General features: G+C 50.4%; 2 protein-coding genes across 5 annotated transcripts in view; one reads left to right on the forward strand and one right to left on the reverse strand.

Annotated features, from left to right (window-relative positions):
* The window catches only part of SKP1 (S-phase kinase associated protein 1), a 259,109-nt gene that overhangs the window by 115,342 nt on the left and 124,857 nt on the right, over window positions 1–18,910 (reverse strand). The gene's annotated exons all lie outside the window — the stretch shown is intronic.
* The window catches only part of JADE2 (jade family PHD finger 2), a 182,451-nt gene that overhangs the window by 106,362 nt on the left and 57,179 nt on the right, over window positions 1–18,910 (forward strand). For 2 of the 4 annotated variants that reach the window (XM_069869375.1, XM_069869378.1), the window contains exons 1-3: window positions 4,884–4,925; window positions 6,791–6,848; window positions 9,487–9,572. In XM_069869375.1, coding sequence (XP_069725476.1) covers window positions 4,899–4,925; window positions 6,791–6,848; window positions 9,487–9,572 — 171 coding nt within the window. In that variant the 5' untranslated portion in view covers window positions 4,884–4,898. Of the gene's footprint in view, window positions 1–4,883; window positions 4,926–6,788; window positions 6,849–9,486; window positions 9,573–18,910 lie in introns of those variants that run through there. The other 2 variants (XM_069869377.1, XM_069869376.1) reach the window with 2 other exon arrangements.

Genomic DNA, 18,910 nt, shown 5'->3' on the forward strand with positions numbered 1-18,910 from the left:
TGTCCCTGCATCTCCTGCACCCCAGAGCATCCCTTGTCCCGCTCTTCTGTGTCCCCGCATCTTCTGCACCCCAAAACATCCCTTGTCCCCCTTCTCTGTGTCCCTGCATCTCCTGCACCCCAAAGCATCCCTTGTCCCCCTCCTCTGTGTCCCTGCATCTGTTGTACCCCAAAGCATCCCTTGTCCCCCTCCTCTGTGTCCCTGCATCTGTTGTACCCCAAAGCATCCCTTGTTCCCCTCCTCTGTGTCCCTGCATCTCCTGCACCCCAAAGCATCCCTTGTCCCCCTCCTCTGTGTCCCTGCATCTCCTGCACCCCAGAGCATTCCTTGTCCCCCTCCTCTGTGTCCCTGCATCTCCTGCACCCCAAAGCATCCCTTGTCCCCCTCCTCTGTGTCCCTGCATCTCCTGCACCCCAGAGCATCCCTTGTCCCACTCCTCTGTGTCCCTGCATTTCCTGCACCCCAAAGCATCCCTTGTCCCCCTCCTCTGTGTCCCTGCATCTCCTGCACCCCAAAGCATCCCTTGTCCCCCTCCTCTGTGTCCCTGCATCTCCTGCACCCCAGAGCATTCCTTGTCCCCCTCCTCTGTGTCCCTGCATCTCCTGCACCCCAAAGCATCCCTTGTCCCCCTCCTCTGTGTCCCTGCATTTCCTGCACCCCAAAGCATCCCTTGTCCCCCTCCTCTGTGTCCCTGCATCTCCTGCACCCCAGAGCATCCCTTGTCCCACTCCTCTGTGTCCGTGCACCCCAAAGCATCCCTTGTCCCCCCTCACTGTCCCTACATCTCCTGCACCCCAAAGCATCCCCTGTCCCCCCTTGCCATGTCCCTGCATCCCCCGCTTTTGGGCTGCGGGGCTGGGATCGCCCTTACCTGCCGCCCCAGTGCTGGGGATGCAGGCAGCGATCGGCAAGTTGGGAAGCGCTGCAGAGGCAGGGATGCTTAATTGTCAAGCTCGGATGCAAGTAGAAGGAGGGGGAGAAAAAAATAATACATCTCCATACCTGTACATCCTGAGCTCGTTTTGAGTGGGCAGGGAAGGACGGCATTCGCAGGAAAAATTCCCAGCTCATTCTCTCAGCACCCACAGTGAAAATTGTTTACTTATTGAGCCTGGACCTTCCTACTGCTGGGACATTTCTCAGAGGGGATTTGACTTAGGAAAAGATCAATGATCTCAGCCTTTCTCCCAAGGGTGAGAAGCCCGGCTCTTAGGAATGGTGTTTGACCTTTAAGCGTTTATTGGCTACTGAGGTTAAAATAAGCTTGAGATAGAAGTAAAAATAGCTTGCAGAAAGGTTAAATCAAAGGTTAAATTTGTTTTTCCTAGGAAAATTGAGGCTGATGTCCAAAAATGAAGGCTTGGAGCAAAGGATGGGAGGGTACACATTAGGTCTGTAGGCAGGGAGATGCGATGCATCTGAAGTATTGGTGGCTGCTGATAGTGTTTGATGCCAAGTGCTGGAAGTTGGTGACTAAGTGGTCCTCCAAGTATTTTAAATAAGGTCTGGGCTTTGCTTTTCTCTGGGTATTTGGTACGAGATTGGAGCGCCCGGAGCTCCTGTTGATTTTCCTCTGGAGTTGCGGATGCTCAGGGATGGGGCAGGCAGGATGGGTGGTGGAGAGCTCTGCCCTGTGTCCCTGCCCTGTGTCCCCACCTGCTCCCTCCAGCCCACGGGCAGCGGTGGCCCCAGGTGCCCGCAGGAACCTTTCTGATTCCCTGTGCTCTGCCTGGGCTTGTGGAATCAAAAATGGGTAATTAGAGGGTAACAAGTCAGAAGAGGTAAGCAAAGCTGTAAATGGGAGTAGCGAAGAAAAAGAATCCCCTTGTAGATGTGGAAAAAGGCAAAGCACAGGAAGCAAAGGAGGGCTTGTTTTGTTTTAAATTTAAATGAGGTTACTTTTTGCCCCAGGGAGCCAAGAGAGCAGGCAGAGCTGCTGTGGAAGAGTTTTTTGGGGCTGACAGGAGCCTGTGGAGGAGGTGGAGAGGCAGGAAAGGAGCATTCCTGGGTACCAGGACTGTGGCACTCTGGATTTACACTTTGCACAGTTACCAGGATGGTTAAGAGAAGAGCAGTTGCTCTTCCTTTGGGGCGTAGGGGCTGGGCACGCCGACAGTTGGCACAGCTGGTGCGCGTCCTTCCATTGAAAAGTTTGTTCTTCTCTTATTGTGAAATTGGGGCTGTGGCTGCGTCGGGCAATGCTGCTGCTCATTCCGAGCCTGCTAGAGCAGTGATTGGCTCCAAAATGAGCTTGGACAACCCTGTCTAAAGGCTGGGACCTTCCAGCTCTCCACCCTTATTATTGTACTTTCTAACAACCTGCTGGTATTCCTAGATAGAGTGAAGAAATAGTTAACCCAGAGGGAAGGTGCGGAGAGCATCCCATCACCTGGGATGGAGCAGGGGCTCCTATGGGTTTGGGATGTATCCACACCACCTGTGATGGAGCAGGAGCTCCCATGGGTTTGGGATGTCTCCCCACCACCTCTGATGGAGCAGGGGCTCCCATGAGTGTGGGATGTCTCCACAGCACCTGGGATGGAGCAGGGGCTCCCATGGGTTTGGGATGTCTCCATACCACCAGCGATGGAGCAGGGGCTCCCATGGGTTTGGGATGTCTCCACACCATGTGTGATGGAGCAGGGGCTCCCATGGGTTTGGGATGTCTCCATACCACCAGCGATGGAGCAGGGGCTCCCATGGGTTTGGGATGTCTCCACACCACGTGTGATGGAGCAGCGGCTCCCATGGGTTTGGGATGTCTCCATACCACCAGCGATGGAGCAGGGGCTCCCATGGGTTTGGGATGTTTCCACACCACGTGTGATGGAGCAGGGGCTCCCATGGGTTTGGGATGTCTCCACACCACGTGTGATGGAGCAGGGGCTCCCATGAGTGTGGGATGTCTCCATACCACCTGTGATGGAGCAGGGGCTCCCATGGGTTTGGGATGTCTCCACAGCACCAGCGATGGACCAGGGGCTCCCATAGGTGCTGGGTGGCTGGAGCAGGGTGTGTGCCACTGGGGGCACCATTTTCTGTTTGTGTTCCTATTTCTGGGCTGGAAGAACGAACAGGGAAGTGGGTTGGTTTTTTTTTTCTGCAGTCTCATTGCAGCTTACAAACACAGAGCAAAGAATTCAGCCGGCTGTGGCTCAGCTGCCACAGCATCCGAGGTGACGGCACAGAGCATCCTTTTAACGGGTGAGCGCTGGGAAGAGGTGATGACCAAATACTTCCTTTTTTTTTATTGCAACTTGTGCAGGTTTCTGTGCCTGTTCCTTCTGGAAGCAGTGAGCGCAGGCATGTATGAATCTCTCTCTTTTGCTTGCCACAGTCCAGAATGGTTTGTTCTTGGAAACAGCCCCTGCACAGGATGCTGTGATGCCCCAAGGAGCTCCAAATCTCCCATGGACTTGATGTACAGAAGTTTTGCAGGGAGCTGGGGAGCATCAGTGATGCCCCCTGAGTGCAGGGAGTGTGCAGAGTGCCCAGGTGGGTCAGGAGCTCAGGATCTGGGCATCAATATGTGACAAGAGTCCTGCTGCCTTCTCCCATATGGCATGAGCTGGGCACAATTGCATCTCCAGAAGCTCCTCTTCATCCCTCCCCTGCTGGGAGGCTGAACCAGGCAGCCTGAGGCCATCGTCTCAATTTTATTGCCAATCCTGAGGCTAATTTGTCCGGGGCCCTAGTGATTTACATTTGTTTAGGCTGATGGAGGGCCATCATCTTCCTTGGTTTAGCATTTATCTGCCTTTCTCAGCTCGAACAAAGGCGATGCTGAACACGTGTTAGTTTGCAAGCAATTCTGTTTTTTCGGGTTTCCAGGCATTAGCAGGGCTGTGCCTGTGGATTTGAGTTGCAGACACTTCTGGGGGATGTTCATTTGTTTATAAAAGAAACCCACATCTGTTTCTGTTTGAATTTTTTAAGCGAGCATACATAGAAACCTTTCCTCTTGGTTTCTGGCTCTGTAAAAGCCAGATTTTGGGCCAAGTTTGACCTAACAGTGACCTTTTCAAAGTATTACAAATTTTTTTGGTATTTGTTTATGACTCTTAATAATGATGCCATGCGGGGAATGGGTCAGTTTAAGGTGAAATTGGCGTCTAGTATAAACAGAGGATTAATTTTGGAGCAGAGACCGTATTTTGTGGAGGCTTTCAGTTGCCTGGTAGTACAGCAGCTGAGCTGCTCCTGGGAGCTTGCTCCATGCAGGGATGTGGGTCCAAGCTGGATTTCATTCCCAACCACCAGCAGCCTTTATAATCCTGTGCTCCAGGTGGGGAAATGGCCCAATTACCCCTCTTCTACAGTAAATTCCTTTTTTAAGTACCATGCGCTTTACTACTGTTTGGCTGCTCCAGATGCCTCAGGAAGCAGCATCTTCTTAGCACTGCCTGGAAATTGAAATTAACTTGGGTTTTGGCCCCAAATTTTCCTTCCTTCAGGTGGACAAGTACCTTGTGGGCCATTCCTGCCCAGGCAGGGCTTGCCTTTTAGTTCAGAGATGTCTGTGCTTCACTCAAGCCAAAATGTCATTGGGAGCAACTTAACGCAGTTTGGTTCAGAGGATGCTGGCTTGGGTCCCACTGAACAGTGATAAATGATTTACTGAGGTAGGGCCACGGTTTCACCTGCAATGTGAGCCACTTCTGGACGTGAATAGAAATTCATGTAGTTCTATTGAGCGCGTAAAAATGTGTTGTGCAGGTAGGAGTAGGACAGAAGCGGGGATCAAGTTCATTTAAAGGGGTGATTAGTGCTTCTTGCATACATATCAGAGCCAAAACCAGCCCCAGTATCCTGACACCTGGGCTGTGCATTAATCATATACTTTTTCCCTTCCCTTGGAAGGAGAATGATGTCAACGCCATCTTGCTATAAAGAGAAAGATGGAAGCACCAGAAATCTCGCTGGCTGTGAGTAGCATTCCTTTGCTTGAGTTCAGGTGTTTCTTTTCCCCATTGGCTTTGGCTTATTTCATCTCTGTGATTAGGAGCTCCAGAATCAATTAAATCATAGCCTCAGCTTTGTCCTCCAGAAGCCTGTTTGCTACTTCAGACCAGAAGGAACCAGTTTAAAAGGCGCAGGTAGGATTCCCACTAAAAGTAAACTGCAGTTAGAGTTGTCTTCAATATAGCTTTCCCCAAGCCAAAATCTGATGGCTACTTGGAACAAGGCTGGTTTAATAACATCTGTTTCCCCTTGAATCACTGGGGGAAAGTATTGATATTGCCATATTCTCAAGGAACATTTTTAATCATGTTTTGACAGGGCAATGCCTTAGCGCAACACTGGTAATTAAAATGTTTATGATACTTGGTAGTATTATCGCTTATAATGGTGTGATAAAACATAGTGAATCTATTGTAAAATACAGGCACTGGAAGGATTTTATATGCTTAAGTGGAACTTTTCCTGTTGTTTGAGGGGGAATGGCAAGCTCTAGCCTGCTCTCCAGTCCGTGTGCTGCCAGTACCTGCTGTGACCGAGCAGCACAAACCAGTGTTTTGTTACCATTCCCACTTATCATCTGTGGAAGCAGTGATGCACATCCCATGATAACAACCTTGGATTCTTACAGAATATCTCAGAAAGCCCCAGGAAGATTTCCATTAGATGAACATTGTTTCCTGCAGGCATATTTTAGCTCAGAGTCTGTTGGATAGTTGTCAGTCCACGGGTTTGGCTTTCCATCCAGAGCTCCCAAGGCCTTCTTCTGGAGGTGGGGACAAACTTATCAGCCACCTTTTAAACATTGGTAAAGTGGGGCCTTCAAAATGTAAATCCTCATTTTTCTTTCCTTTTCTGCTTTTGAAAGCACCTACTGGTAGAGATACTTGACTTTCAGGTCTGAGTGCCTGGCTCCCAAGGGGCAAGTTCAGAGAGAACCTGCTGATTTCAAGCGATTCTGCGGCTTGTTCAGAGTCACAAAGCAAATCAGCAGCTGAGCTTGAAACGGGCCTCCTGTCCTCCTGATGGGTATGGTGGTACCCTCTGCCGTGGCTTTGTCTCTGAGAGGATGGAGAAGTCACCGCGGTTGTGCAGAAGCCACTTGGGAGCCGTGGTGCGGGCAGGGGGCTGCGTGGCTGATGGGAAACGTGCTTCAGGCTTGGCTAGTCCGTGCTGGCTGGGTGACAGATACACCAGAAGTCTTCAAAGAAGTAGATACTGCCTGAGTGGGAAGATGAGTCAGAGGGTAAAATCCCGGTCTCATTGTACACAGGGGTCCTTTTCAGCTCCGTGGTGCTCGGACTTCCCCCTGCAGACATACTGAGAGTGTGCGTGGTTTCCATCCTTCTATCTGTGCGCTTCTCAGTTGGCGAGCCAGATGTGTAGTCCATGGGATGTCTTCTGTACTGTCTGCACTGCTGTGGTCCTCCGTGGGGCATCCTTCCTCCGTGGGGCATCCTTCCTCCGTGGGGCATCCTTCCTCCGTGGGCATCCTCCAGCGGTGATGCTCGTGCAGAGGGAAAGACATCAGGCTGTGAATCCTGCATGGACAAATTGCCATGCAGAGCCGAGTGATCCAAGTGTACTCGCTGTACCTCCTAGGAGCAGGGAGAGCTAGTAGAGAAACACTGACACCCTTAAAGTGTTTAAAAAAGCCCTGCGAGAATTGTTTTCTTCCTTTTTTTTTAAGCCGCTGGGTAGGTGGCTGGCTGAGGGTAAGTCCAGGCTGGTGCTGGGATAACACCGGGTGCAGATCTTCAGTTAACAGTGATTTGGTGCCGAGATGAGTTTCCTGGGCATTAAGTGTAACGTTCCATTTCTTTCGTTACAGATGGAAGAAAAACGACGCAAGTGCTCCATCAGCAGTGATAATTCAGACACCACTGACAGTAAGACCTTTAATTCACGTCTTTGAATGAGATAACTAAGCCATTCACCTCCAGCAGGGAAAAGCTTGAATAATTACTTTGCAAAGAGTGGAGGAAACCGCATTTACTGGGAAGTCTCTGTGCAATGAATTGTGTGCAGGGCTTGGTTTGTCAGAAATGCAGCAACAAGCCGATAGCAATTTAAATGCCCTGGCTGTGGCTCCTCTTAACTGATGAGTGTGTCTCCCTCCTGTGAGCAGTCTGGGTGAGGGAGAGCTGCTGATTGCAAATCTGCTAACGAAGCAAACATCCTCTGTAGACAAGTTGTCCTTTCCTGTGAGCTGCAGCCTGAGACCGGTTAGCTTTGGACTGAGTTGTACTGGGGGAAAGGGAAGTTTTTCCTGGAGTCAGGTTAGAGCCGGAGCCGCCTTGCGAGCTGAAGAGTGATGTGGGAAAAGGGATAAGGCTCAAGCCAGCAAAGCTTGCAAGCCCACGCATGCTTTTCAACATCTACCTCACTTCATCCTCATTGAGGAAAGCACAGAAGCATGCGCTCAACAATAAACATGTGCAAATGTGCTGAATTTTGGCTATAAATAGAGCGCTTTCCTCTTCCCTCTCCCACTTATTCCAGGGTTTCACCCACTGCAGACATACTGCAGTGCCTTGGTGTTCTGCACCCTCGAGGCAGGAGTCTAATAATCCCTTGTCTGGGCTCCCGAGTTTCCTGCTGCTTCCTCTTGGTTTCTTACAAATGTCACAGTAATTTCATCTGGGCCGTGCTGGGAATTTGCTCTCCACACTTTACAGGATCTGGCTGTGGGATGTTCAAGAATGAAAAGGACTTTGCTAAAGACACTGAACTTCTGGGCCTTTTCCTAACAGGGCGATGGGGAGATTACAGGGGGTTATGGAAAGGCTGAGCTGGCTGGCTTTGGCTGCCATTCCCACAGCTTTAGCCAAAAAAATTGTCAGCATGAGCAGAGCTTGCGCTGCTAGAGCCGACGGGAACCTGCAGTTTGGCTGGTGGAGGGGAGCCCCGTCCTTGTGAAGCCCTGGGGGGGTCTGGAGGCTGAGCTGCGCCTACACAAAGTCTTTCAAGCTCCATCAACGCCGCTCACTTCTGGTAAAATAAAACATCTCTATCTCGGAAAGGGGTTTGTTTTGGAAGCTGTGCTCCAAACTCCCGTCTCCTAATCCCCTGATGCTCAAAGGCTTACCAAGCCCAGCCACGCGAGCTAGCTTCGCTGCCTTTCGGGGGTAAGGCGTCTTTAATCATGGTATTAAACGACACGGCCTTATCTCTGTTGGGCTTGGATATTTATGCTGCAGGTGATATCTAAGCTGTTGACAAATGCTCTCCTGCAGGATAATTGTAAACAAAGCGATGATCTTCTTTTCTGTGCCCCCACCAGGAAAGGATGGCAGCGGTGCGTTATCTAAGCCTACATAGTTGTAGGGCCGCGTTGTAGCTTGAGAAGAGAGGAAAGGTGGAAGTTGGTGACTCAATCTCTGAGTATAAACCGTGGATCTGCTGCTGCAATGCTTTGAGTAGCTCACCGAGTGAAGCAGCATTTCCCAGCGGCTCTAGCATAGGGAATTTAACCTCGGGCTTTGCCTACGCAGTCCTTGCAGAGCCTCTCCTGAAGTCTTCGCACGCATGGCCCCATCGTGTTTGGCAGCCGCTTATGTGCGTGGCATCGTACCCTCCTGTTTAGCCATCTGAGGATAAAATCAATGTTGAATAGGCCTATTGGGAGCTAATTTTTTGCACCTCGACAAAACCGTTTTTATATAGTGGAGTCTGGGATGTCCTTCTATAACAGAAAGCCCAGCTGTGATCGTTATTATGAAAAGATCCCAATCATTAGTTTGTCATTTATTATTACCGAATACGTACAGCTTTGTTTTTTAGTTATATTAACGTATATAGGTTGGAAATAAGGATTAAAAACATGATGTTCCCAGTGCATTTCAGGCTTTAGCTGGTGTTGCCTTGTGGGGGTGGTAGTGGTGGTGATGCTGCTGCTCCAGACAGGATAAGGAGAGTCTATTCATAATATTCCCAGAGTAAAGTAATCCCATATCCCAAAGCAAAACCACTCTTGCTACTGAAGAGTGTAAAATGGATTCATTCTGTGTGTCCTGTTCTGTGGTTCCCACTGGATGCTGAACTGCACACCAGCGTGGAAGTTATTGATCCTGGCACGGGCAGAGAAGTTTTACCCATTTGGTCAGTATTTTTGACCTTGAGGTGTGGAGTCCTTGAGCAGTTCAGATGTTTGTCTTTAAGCATCCCTGTTAGAAAAATTTGATCTTATCTCCATTATTCCTGATTCCAGGAGAGCTACGCTGACTTGTTTCCTCTTGGAAACCATTCTTACTCCTGACTTTGTGTTTGTAGTTCTGGTGTCTGCATCTGACAGCAGTGTTTTTAAATTTCAGAGTTCTCCATTTAATCATCTTCAGCAGCAGGAAAGTGATGTAAATCTGTTTTATTGAAGCACCCCGGGATCTGCACGAAAGTAACGCCGAGTCAGGGTGTTGCCACCTCTTGGTGTTGGTTGGGGCTGTGGTAGCGGCAGTGGGGCTGGCAGCAGAGAGGCACACGAAGCTTCATCACTTCTCCTGGTAACCAGGCTCTGCTGTCTCATTGCAGGTCACACCACGTCTGCCTCCAGATGCGCCAAAATTCCAAATACCAAATCCACCTGGTCACGGCAGAAGGAGAAGAAGCCCTCTGAGGTATGTAGGCTTCTAGGCTTTTGCCAAAGGAGAGTTTTCTTCCAGCTCTGTGCTTGCCCAGCTGTGTTGGCCGCTGGCGTGCCCGTGGCTGGCTGCGGGTGGTGGGTGCCAGGACAAGGTGTCCTCCAAGAAGTCAGAACCCACAATGCGGAGCCGGCCCTGAAGGGTGGGAGATCCCGCTCCATTGGGGTCCCTGTGCCCAGTCCATCCCTGGACCTCTGTTTGGTGGGTTTGGTGGGACTGGGAGGTCCTGCATCACTGGGGTGGCTGCGTGCTGAGGTGCTGCAGGTTGGGTGCCCTCCTGGATGTCCTGTCGTTAGTGGCACGGGTCGTGGCGCTGATGCCAGAGCGCGGTGGCGTGGAAGCTCCTCCCCGTGATTAAGTAGGAAGTACAGAGAGATGTGAAATGAGAGACCGCACAGCTGAGCTGCCAATCATGTTATGTTGGTTTCCTCCTGTTCTGGGGCTGAAGGGCGTTGACTGAGGTCACTGGTGTCTGACCTTGCTGCAGGGTTTTCCCTCACTCAGAGCTGTCATGGGCCCTGGAGGGCATCGCCCAGGTTGCCTCTGCCAGCTCTGCGTTCTGGGACCACGTTAGGAGGAGCTGAGTTGTCCGAGGACGGTGCTGGAAGGGCCGATGCTGTGCCCTCCTTTCCCTTCCGTGGCTCGGATACGTTTCCACTAGACATGGAAACTATACTAGGCATGAGCTGCTGTTGTAGCAACTGCAATGTTTAGCGCTGGTCCTCTTCATTTCAAGAGCAGCGTGAGCAAAGCCAGAGGGACATTGTTCTCACATTCCCTCTCCTCTGGACTGGGATCTGGTGACAAACAGAGCTAAGTTTAGAAGCAGGTGAAGCTGGCACGGCCAATGCCTGCTCGCGGGCTGTAAATTCCTTCCCAGGACCCCACATGACGCCTCTCCTGAGGCTGTGGCCCAGCAAGCACAAACCTCTCTAACATCCTCCCTTTGCATCAAGCTGAGTAGAGATTTTGAGGTTTTCCTGTGGTCACTGCCTGAATTACAGCTGCACTTGGTTTTTATTGCTGTGACAGGTTTACGTTGATACATCTAACGGGTTGGCAGTGGACAGACACTTAAAATAGTCCCGAGTCGTTTGTGCCTTGGGTAGAGAAGCTGCAAAGCTGTTATTACCAGCGGAGGTAATTGGAAACACTCCAGAGAGCAAAGAACCAGGGGTGCAGATGTCACTGGCTGCTGACAAGGCTGTTGGAAAGTTGCACGTTAGGGCTGGTAATGTCATCTTTTGATTATAGATGTGTCTCTCAAAGTGGGTGAGGGGGTTGTATTCCATGAGCTGAATCCCTCATTGAAAAAGTGAAGCATTTAGGGCATCTCCTATTCCTGGGGAACTGTTACCTGCCACCCCCCCCCCTCACCTATCCCTGTGCCCGATGTGTCTGTAAAGTCAGCCATGTAGGAGCCTTCACGAGTCCCACAGAGATGCTCGGCATTAGGCTCGGTTGGATGTGCGAGGATGCGACTCATGCGTCACCAGCAGTGCCACATGTGCCACCCTGTGCTGCCCAGCAAAATCCTCCTCCAGAAGAGCCTGCGCTGGGAGGTCTTTTTCTGCATCACTGGTACAGGCATACTTTTGTCTTTAATATGAATTAGCTCTGTCAGTCAGCTAGGAGTGTACCTGGCTGCTAATGAAGTTACTGGATCTGAGTCAAGACTCCAAGTGAAAACACTCCTGTGCTTTGCGAAGGATGTCCAGACCCAGATGCAAGTTTTGCTGTTCTGCAACAGCTGGAGTGAAAACTGGATCTTAGTCCACAGCAACGTGGGAGACATCAGATGTGGGACCATGGAGGCCAGGCTCATCCCCTCTGCTTTGTGCTCCGTTATGCCCAGAGGACAGTTCTCTGCAATTTGGAACAAGTAAAGTGGAGTAAAAGGTTAACAGCACCCAGCTTAGCAACCATTGGGACAGAAGGTGAACCCCAGTGGCATATCTGAACTGAAACTCCAGGGGAATTCAGGGAGGTGATGTGTAATTTCTCTAGTTGGAGTTTGGCCAGGATGTTCACGCTGACAAATATCTGTTGTAAAAGCATGGTGGGAACTTGAGCAGATGGGACTGATCCAGATCTCAGCTTTACTCCCCTTACCCTGCATCTTCTCTGTGGCTGCTGGCATCTGGATCTGCTTGAATCCAGCTCCAGGTGAAACCCTGGGGTCAGGTGAGTGTGGACTGTCCCTGAGGTTGGACATAGGATTGCTCCACATGGCAGGTCCAAGACCCATAGTGCACAGGGATGGTTTGGAGATCACTCCAACAAGTGCTGGTTTCTGGATTTCCACTACAACAGCATCTGCCAGACTTTTCTACAAGTGACCCACCTTCTGCTCTGCCTTTGAGCACCCGTGAACCCATCTGGTCCATGTGTGGGATCCACTGCTCATAATCTGTGAAACAATGCAGGCTTTGGCACATCCTGGGAGATTTCTTGCTGGTGCCCTGGAGGATTTCAGGTGCAGACTGGAATGAGCATCATGTCCTGCTGGAGCAAGTACTGAGAGGTGTAAAATGTAAACCACACGACTGACAAATTGTCACATGAAGTAGTGAACTACTTTTCTCCCAGTGAGGATGGGAACCCCAAGGCAGTAACAGGGAGAGCAGGAATAATCTTTTATCAGATGTTGAACCCCCTTGGGCAGCCCCAGACATTTTGGGGCTGGACAAGCCTTTTTAAAAATTGTCTTTACTGACAGAGTGGTGAAGAACTGGCAGAGGCTGCCCAGGGAAGAGGTGGAATCGCCATCCCTGGAGGGCTTCAAAGAACGCGTAGAAGTGGTGCTTCAGGACATGGTTTAGTAGGCATGTCGGTCTTGTGTTGATGGTTGCACTTGATGATCTTAGAGGTCTTTTCTGACCTTAATGATTCTATGATTCAGTAACTCAAACTCTAGATACATGCGTGGCTTGTAGCTTTGTCAGGAGCTGAGCTCTTTGTCCAAGTGTGGAGGGTCCGGGTGCGTCCCGAGGGGTGGCAGTGCTGGAGGACAGGCTGGGGGAGGAGGGTATTTGTGTTTGTGTGGAATGGCCAAGCTCTTCTGCCTCTCTCAAAGTCATTTCCCTGTTTCTCTGTGAGCAGCCGTCTGCATTCCCCTCCCCACCAGCAACCCAAGCAAGAGATAAATCAAAAGCATTAGTGTTAAATAGTTATTAGCCAGGTCAGGGGGTGATGTTTATTATGAAAGACTCTGTGAGAAGGGATTAACTATACACAATAAAAACCACCCAATACAAGGCATCTGGAAAAACAAGCTTCTTAACATGGAAAAGTACTGAGCTGTTTGTAAACATCCGCGATGGGGGCCATTGCCAGGGAGGGCGATTATATTTATCTGTGCCTGTCACCGGGCTCTGCCCAGGCTCTTTCCTGATGTCCCCCAGGCATCAGGCCTCTGTCTTGGGTGCTTCTCTTGCAGGAGCGACAGTTGTCCTGCCTTCCCTGCTCCTGGGAGGTGGAGACCTTGAGGTGGAGCCCTGGTGTGATGCCTGCGGTGCCCTGGGCGCGGGGATGGCTCTGCAGGTGCTGGATGGACGTGGGCAGCTGCCAGCAGCTTCTTGCATCTGCGGTGATAGCAGTTCACCCGTCTGGTCATTTTAATTAGTCACTTCAGAACTCGTTACTCTCTGAACCTGGTACCCACCTCCACGTGCCACTGGTCGAGGAGCTCTGTGAGATGCTGGTTGCGCTCCCTGCCCCAGGAGCTGGAGGGAGGGGGATGCTCGCTCAGGGCTTTGCTGTCTCAGATGCTGAACCTGCAGCAGGGAGTAAGATGTGCCTCAAGTATGGATTTCTGCTTCTTTTAGTGACGCATTAGTGTGATCCTGCCCCCGGCTATAGGGCTGCTGGGGATATGAGCGCAAGCCTCACTGGTTAGACTGCAGTCATCAAGCCCTATCTCCTGTTCTGACAGGGAACAGTTGTCGGTGTCGACGGGGAGAATATAAGAACAAGGCAAGTGTGTAATGATAGTCACCGCTTCTATCCAGCAGCTCCCAGCCGTCAGCGGCCTGGGGACTCCCTCGGATGCTGCCTGAGTCACCGCCTGAGCCGCTGCGTTCGTCATTAGCTCCTGAACTACTTGAGATCCAAAACACTACTGGAATATATTGTGGAGGAAGGAAAAAGCCCTGCTTTTTTTGTGCAAACCGCTTGCCTGGCTCCCCTCCAGCTGTCCCTTTTCTAAGCTTAAGAGCCCTGCACAGTCTCAGGTTCCCTCTGCGGGTGCTGCTCATCCCACCGGACATCCTCATCGCCCTTCTCCTTGGGTCTGGACCTCGTGGAGGCAGCTGCAGGCAGGGTTCAAGAAGAAGGGGAAACCACAGATTTATACAATTTACGTTATTTTCTACTTAGCCTGTTTAGATATTACATCCGCATTTTGAAAGATGTCTTTTTATATCTCTTTACAAGGATTTAACCCTTTCAACCAACATCTTCATTGCTTCCCTTCTAAAAAGTCATTCTTAATGCATTAGAGCTTGGTTTTTGGTTTGTTTTTTTTTTTATTTCCCCAGTGATAGGTATGTAATGGCCCAGTGCAATGTGAATTTAGTCCCTGGGCTCTCCATGCTTGAAGAAGGGATTTTATGAGTATGGCCAAGCAAGACTGGACATGCTTTTACTGGGCGGGATGAGGAGAAAATCTGTTTCTTTTGAAAGGTTTGGCTGCAGTGGCTTTGTCGCTTTTCCCAGGACAGCGTGGGGATAACAGATTAGTACCATTGTCTTCTGAGTGCTGAGAAAGGCCAGACAAAAATGCTTCTTGTTCCTCTTTTAAATTCTGTTGTTCAGTGAATCTTTAACATTTAGCGTTTTGAGAGGAAACAAGCCTAGATGAAGAGATAGCAGGCTGGCTCCCAAATGAACACAAGAGTGAGTATTTTCCCCACAGGCAGATTATATCTCGACTTACAAACACACCAGGCGTTTCAGAGCCTTGCTACCAAATGTTGCCACTTGTCTGGTTTTGGAAAGGGCTGGAAAAATGGGATGTAACAGCAGGGCAGTAGGGCTGGGGGTGGGAGGGAAGCGGGGTCAGGCAGCCGAGAGCTGCACCCACGGAGGTGCCAGCTCAGGCTGATAGGAAGACAGTTTGTACAACCAAAAACTATTCCCAGGGCTCCCATTGTTCCCGTTGTTTTCTCTTTCTCTAAAAATCCTTGTGACTCATGAGCTACAACAAACAATTTTATGCTTGAGAGAGTGAAGGGCTAGTAGCGCTGGCTGGAAACGAGGAGGGAGCCCTGCAAATGAGGCAGCCAGAGGCTCCCTGGTCCTGCTGTGGATCGAGGAAGGGGCTCATCGGTAGGGGGATTATGTGGGACGTGACTGCCAGGGGAGGAAAAAGGGTGTTGAACCAAAACCTAAAGAAAACCTGTTTTCTTGGCATCAAGAAGCACTCCCACATCCTTGGTTCAGTGACCCGCTGCTGCCCGTCCTTCACAGCGATGCTCAGAGTGCGCTGTGGAGAGATCATCCCTGCGAGATCCCCCATCACTGCTGTGGATGTGAGGGAGTCAAGGGAGGATTGCAGATTTGATGGGTTATAGAAAGGAACAGGTTTGAATATAAGACGTGGGCTGTGGTGAGTCTCTTCCCACCTCCCCTACCTGCCCTCTCCCTGGTCAGTGGGTTGCGCTTTCAAGCATGCACTTGATTTTGAATGATGGGCTTCTTTTCTGTTGTATTTCCTAACAGTGCTTGGCAGTGTGGAGTGCTTTGGAGAGGTTTATTTTTGCTAAAACAAATGGGGATACAAATATTTCTGCTTGTAAACATTTCTGCTTTCATCCCATCCCAGTGCTGGAAGCAGGGACGGAGCTTGTCCCTCTGCCATAAGAGCAACGCGTGAAAACCCCAAGGTCAGCCGAGTGCAGATGTAGGGGAAAATCTGTAACACAATTCCTGCTGGCTCAGAAAGCCTCGTGCGCAGGGGAGCCCATCTGCGTTTGGCTGAGCTGCCTGGTCCCTTCGGAGCTGGTTTTCACCTGGGCTGGTTTGCAGCAGGCACCTGGAGCCAGCAGCCCGGCTCTGTGCCCATCCCTGTTGGTTGATGCTGAGGCCGTGCCGCCTCGCTGGGTGCGAGCATCCCTGCCCCATCCTGCATGGCAGTTCCTGGACTGGCTGCAGTTCTAAAAGCTAATTAAACCCAGCGCTAGATGAGTTTCTTTTCATTTCCATTTTAAGCCCAAAACAGATACAGCTTTTTGGCTCTTAATCAGGAGCCAGTTTCCTATGAGTGCAAAGCCGTTACCATAGGATTTGAATTTGGTGGGTTTGGGTTGGTGTTTGGGGCTAAAGGGATAATTGGCAGGCTTAAACCTACAGTGCAGTCACTTGAAAAGCGAAGCCCTTGACAGAGCGCGTGAAGTGGGAGCTGAATGGCAGTGAGATTGATGGGCCACTTTATTAGAGGGGTTTGTGAATGAGGCAGAGAACCTGGAAATCGATATGAGGATTGCACAGAACAGTGGTGGAGAGGCTCGGAAAGGGGCTGGCCAGCTGGGGGGGAGGAAGAGGAGGAATGGTACCGCACAGCAGTGCGGCCTGGGAGTCCTTTGCTAAGGGTTCCTGATGCCTTGTGGTGTGCCCATCGCAGCGAGGCTCAGCGTGCTGTGGCATCTCCAAGGGGTGAGTGTCCAGAGGGTGTCCAGGTCTTGGACAAATCGATGCTGGTCCATACTAGAGCTCCTGCAGTGCCTTGCGGCCAAGCAGCCACCTCAGGGGTGCAGGGAACAACCTCTCAGGGCTGCGTCTGGTGGGGAAAGCAGCAAATCCTCTGCAAGGTGGTGGCCAACGCACAAAGTGCTTGTGGCTCATGGAGGAGCTGAATCCAACTCCTCTTTTGCAGGTCTCTGCGTAACCGCAGGAGCATCCTTCCCGTGCAGGCTGCGGTGGACTGAAGCGTTAGGATGTGAAAATCGCAAGATGTGTTATATTGAATTAGCTCAGAGGGATTATTTTTTGAGAGAGAGATAAAGTCAATACAACTTTTGCTTCACAACAGCAAATATTGATGTATCTTTGAGGATTGTGATGGCTTTGGTGACTTTTCCCGTTGCTGGGCTGGTGAGACCCACTGTCCTGGGGAGGCGGTCAGTGCGGCGCTGCAAACCCTTGGGCTGAAAGGAAGGGGAAATAGTAAAGATCTGTAATACAGGCTTGCCTGGTCAGTGGGATGTGAGTGCTGAGGGTGACGTAAAGGCTTGCAGACCTTGGAAATGGAGCTGACCCAGAGCAGTTGGGTTGGCAAGACCAGGCTGTGGCTGGCAGTGGTGGTGCTGGGGCAGGAGGGCTGAACTGGAGTCTGTGACTGCCCTGTAGTTCTTTGGTCCAGGGAGCAATAGTTATCTAGGAGTAGTTTCCTACATGAAAAGATCTGGACAGGACTCTGTGTGTGATTTGATAGCTTCTCCACAGGGCTGGTGGGACAGCTGGAGCAGCAGGACCTCTGTGTTGGTCACCTCAGCTGCTGGGGAGAGGTCAGTGTCCTCCTTGGTTTGCTCTGATAGACCCTGGTCCATAACATAAGGTTTATGTGATCACACTGGGAGTTAAACCTGCTGCCTTGTGTATGAGTGATGTGGTTGTGAGTGGGAAGCTGAGATGCGAAGTTGATGGGCAGTGGCAGAGGAGGCGAAGGATCCTGCTGTATCACTTGCTGCTTTCATGTAGTCCTTGATGGTTTGTGCCTACTGCCTCCTTGGATACACTTGTGCCACAGAATAGCATATTCAGGAGTATTTTTATTAATTCTTACTCTTCATCCATCACTTAATGTCCACAGACACCTGCATTTTGCCGGATTTATCTGGTCTTCCCTGCGTTACGGACAGGTTTTCGTTGTCTTCCCATAGAATCCGATACATGACCAAGGTCAAAGTTTTTTCAGCTCTGTTTATTGTTTGTTCAGCATCTGCTTTCAGTGCTATTTGAAGCCGAGTGGTAGTGGAGAGGTGTCAACAACTTCAGTGAACTCTGGAGTGTGAGTATACATCGCTGGTTTGATAGCAAACTGGAGGCATCGTGGTGTGAAGGAGAGCCCTGCACCCTCTCATGCTTGCCCAGGCAGCTCTGAAGTAGTTTTGTGTCCCCTCTGTGCATGTATATTTTAACAAGTCACAAACCTCTTGCGTCTACAAAAGTTGTGTAGCATAAGTATCATAGAAAGATGTGTAGATGTAGTGCTTAGGGACATAGTTTAGTGGTGGAAATGTCAGTGCTAGGTTAGAGGTTGGACTCTATCCTAGGATAAAGGTCTTTTCCAACCTAAATGAGTCTGTGATTTATGATGCGTGGCTCTGTCGGCAGCGAGGGAAGGCGGTGATGGGTGCAGTGCTGGGAGCGAGGGGCTGGATTCACCTCCTTGCTGCAGCTCCTGGGGGCACACTGGGCACCTCCTTCAATTTTGCTTTTTTCTCACCTTGCCCTGCTGGGAAACGCGCCTCGTTGCTCACCCGTGCAGGAGTGGGACCAGGAGGGAGGCTTTCTTCATGTGCCATTCCCTGCCTGAGGATGTGCAGACCCCAACTCCTTGTCCCTCTTGCTTGGAAGATAGAAAGGAGAGCATTTAGGGATTTCCCAATTTCGTGTCCTTTTTCCCCATTTTTAAAGCTGATTCTAGCAAAGGGCGAGGCTGTGCCCTGGGCATCGGTGCGATGCATCTCTGAGCGTTGCTGAAACCTGCTGGAGGTTCCCGAGCAAGCAGAGATAATAAAGTTAATGTCTCAGTTTGGCCTTCTCTGTCGCTGGCAGATCAATAGGCAATAAACTGGATCCCGCTGCCGGGCTGGAGTGGGAGGCCAGAGCGTGGCCAGGGCTGCGGGGGTGGTGGGGGGAGCCAGGAACGGGGCAGCTGAGCCTCACAGACAATTTGTCGTCTCCTGTGAAAGGGGAGAAACAGTAAACACTCCTATTGAGGGAAAATTGCTTGTTTTCTGGTACCCAACTTTCTCTTCACCGCCAGGTCCTCAGTTCATCAGTGCCCAATTTATCCTTTATTTAGTTTTCATAAATAATTCAGAAGAGTTTGAGTAGAATAATTGAGTCTTTTCCCAACCCTAATCCCAGACAATTCAAAACAAAAAGACATTTAGATTACAATTTGAGCGTATTAGCTGTTGGGAGATTTCCAGACAACTGATCTGCTTTCCTTTACAATTTCTGTGCCGTTCTATCATTTCTAAAGTGTTCTGCTTTGATAGTTAATAATTTGAGCATTTCCAGTTCTTCATGAAAAGACGGAGGCATCGCTGTGATAAAGCGTGGGCGTGCGTGCTGCCGTTGGATGG

This window comes from Phaenicophaeus curvirostris, chromosome 15 (genome assembly GCF_032191515.1).
Source record: "Phaenicophaeus curvirostris isolate KB17595 chromosome 15, BPBGC_Pcur_1.0, whole genome shotgun sequence".
In the NCBI taxonomy this organism is placed as follows: Eukaryota; Metazoa; Chordata; class Aves; order Cuculiformes; family Cuculidae; genus Phaenicophaeus; species Phaenicophaeus curvirostris.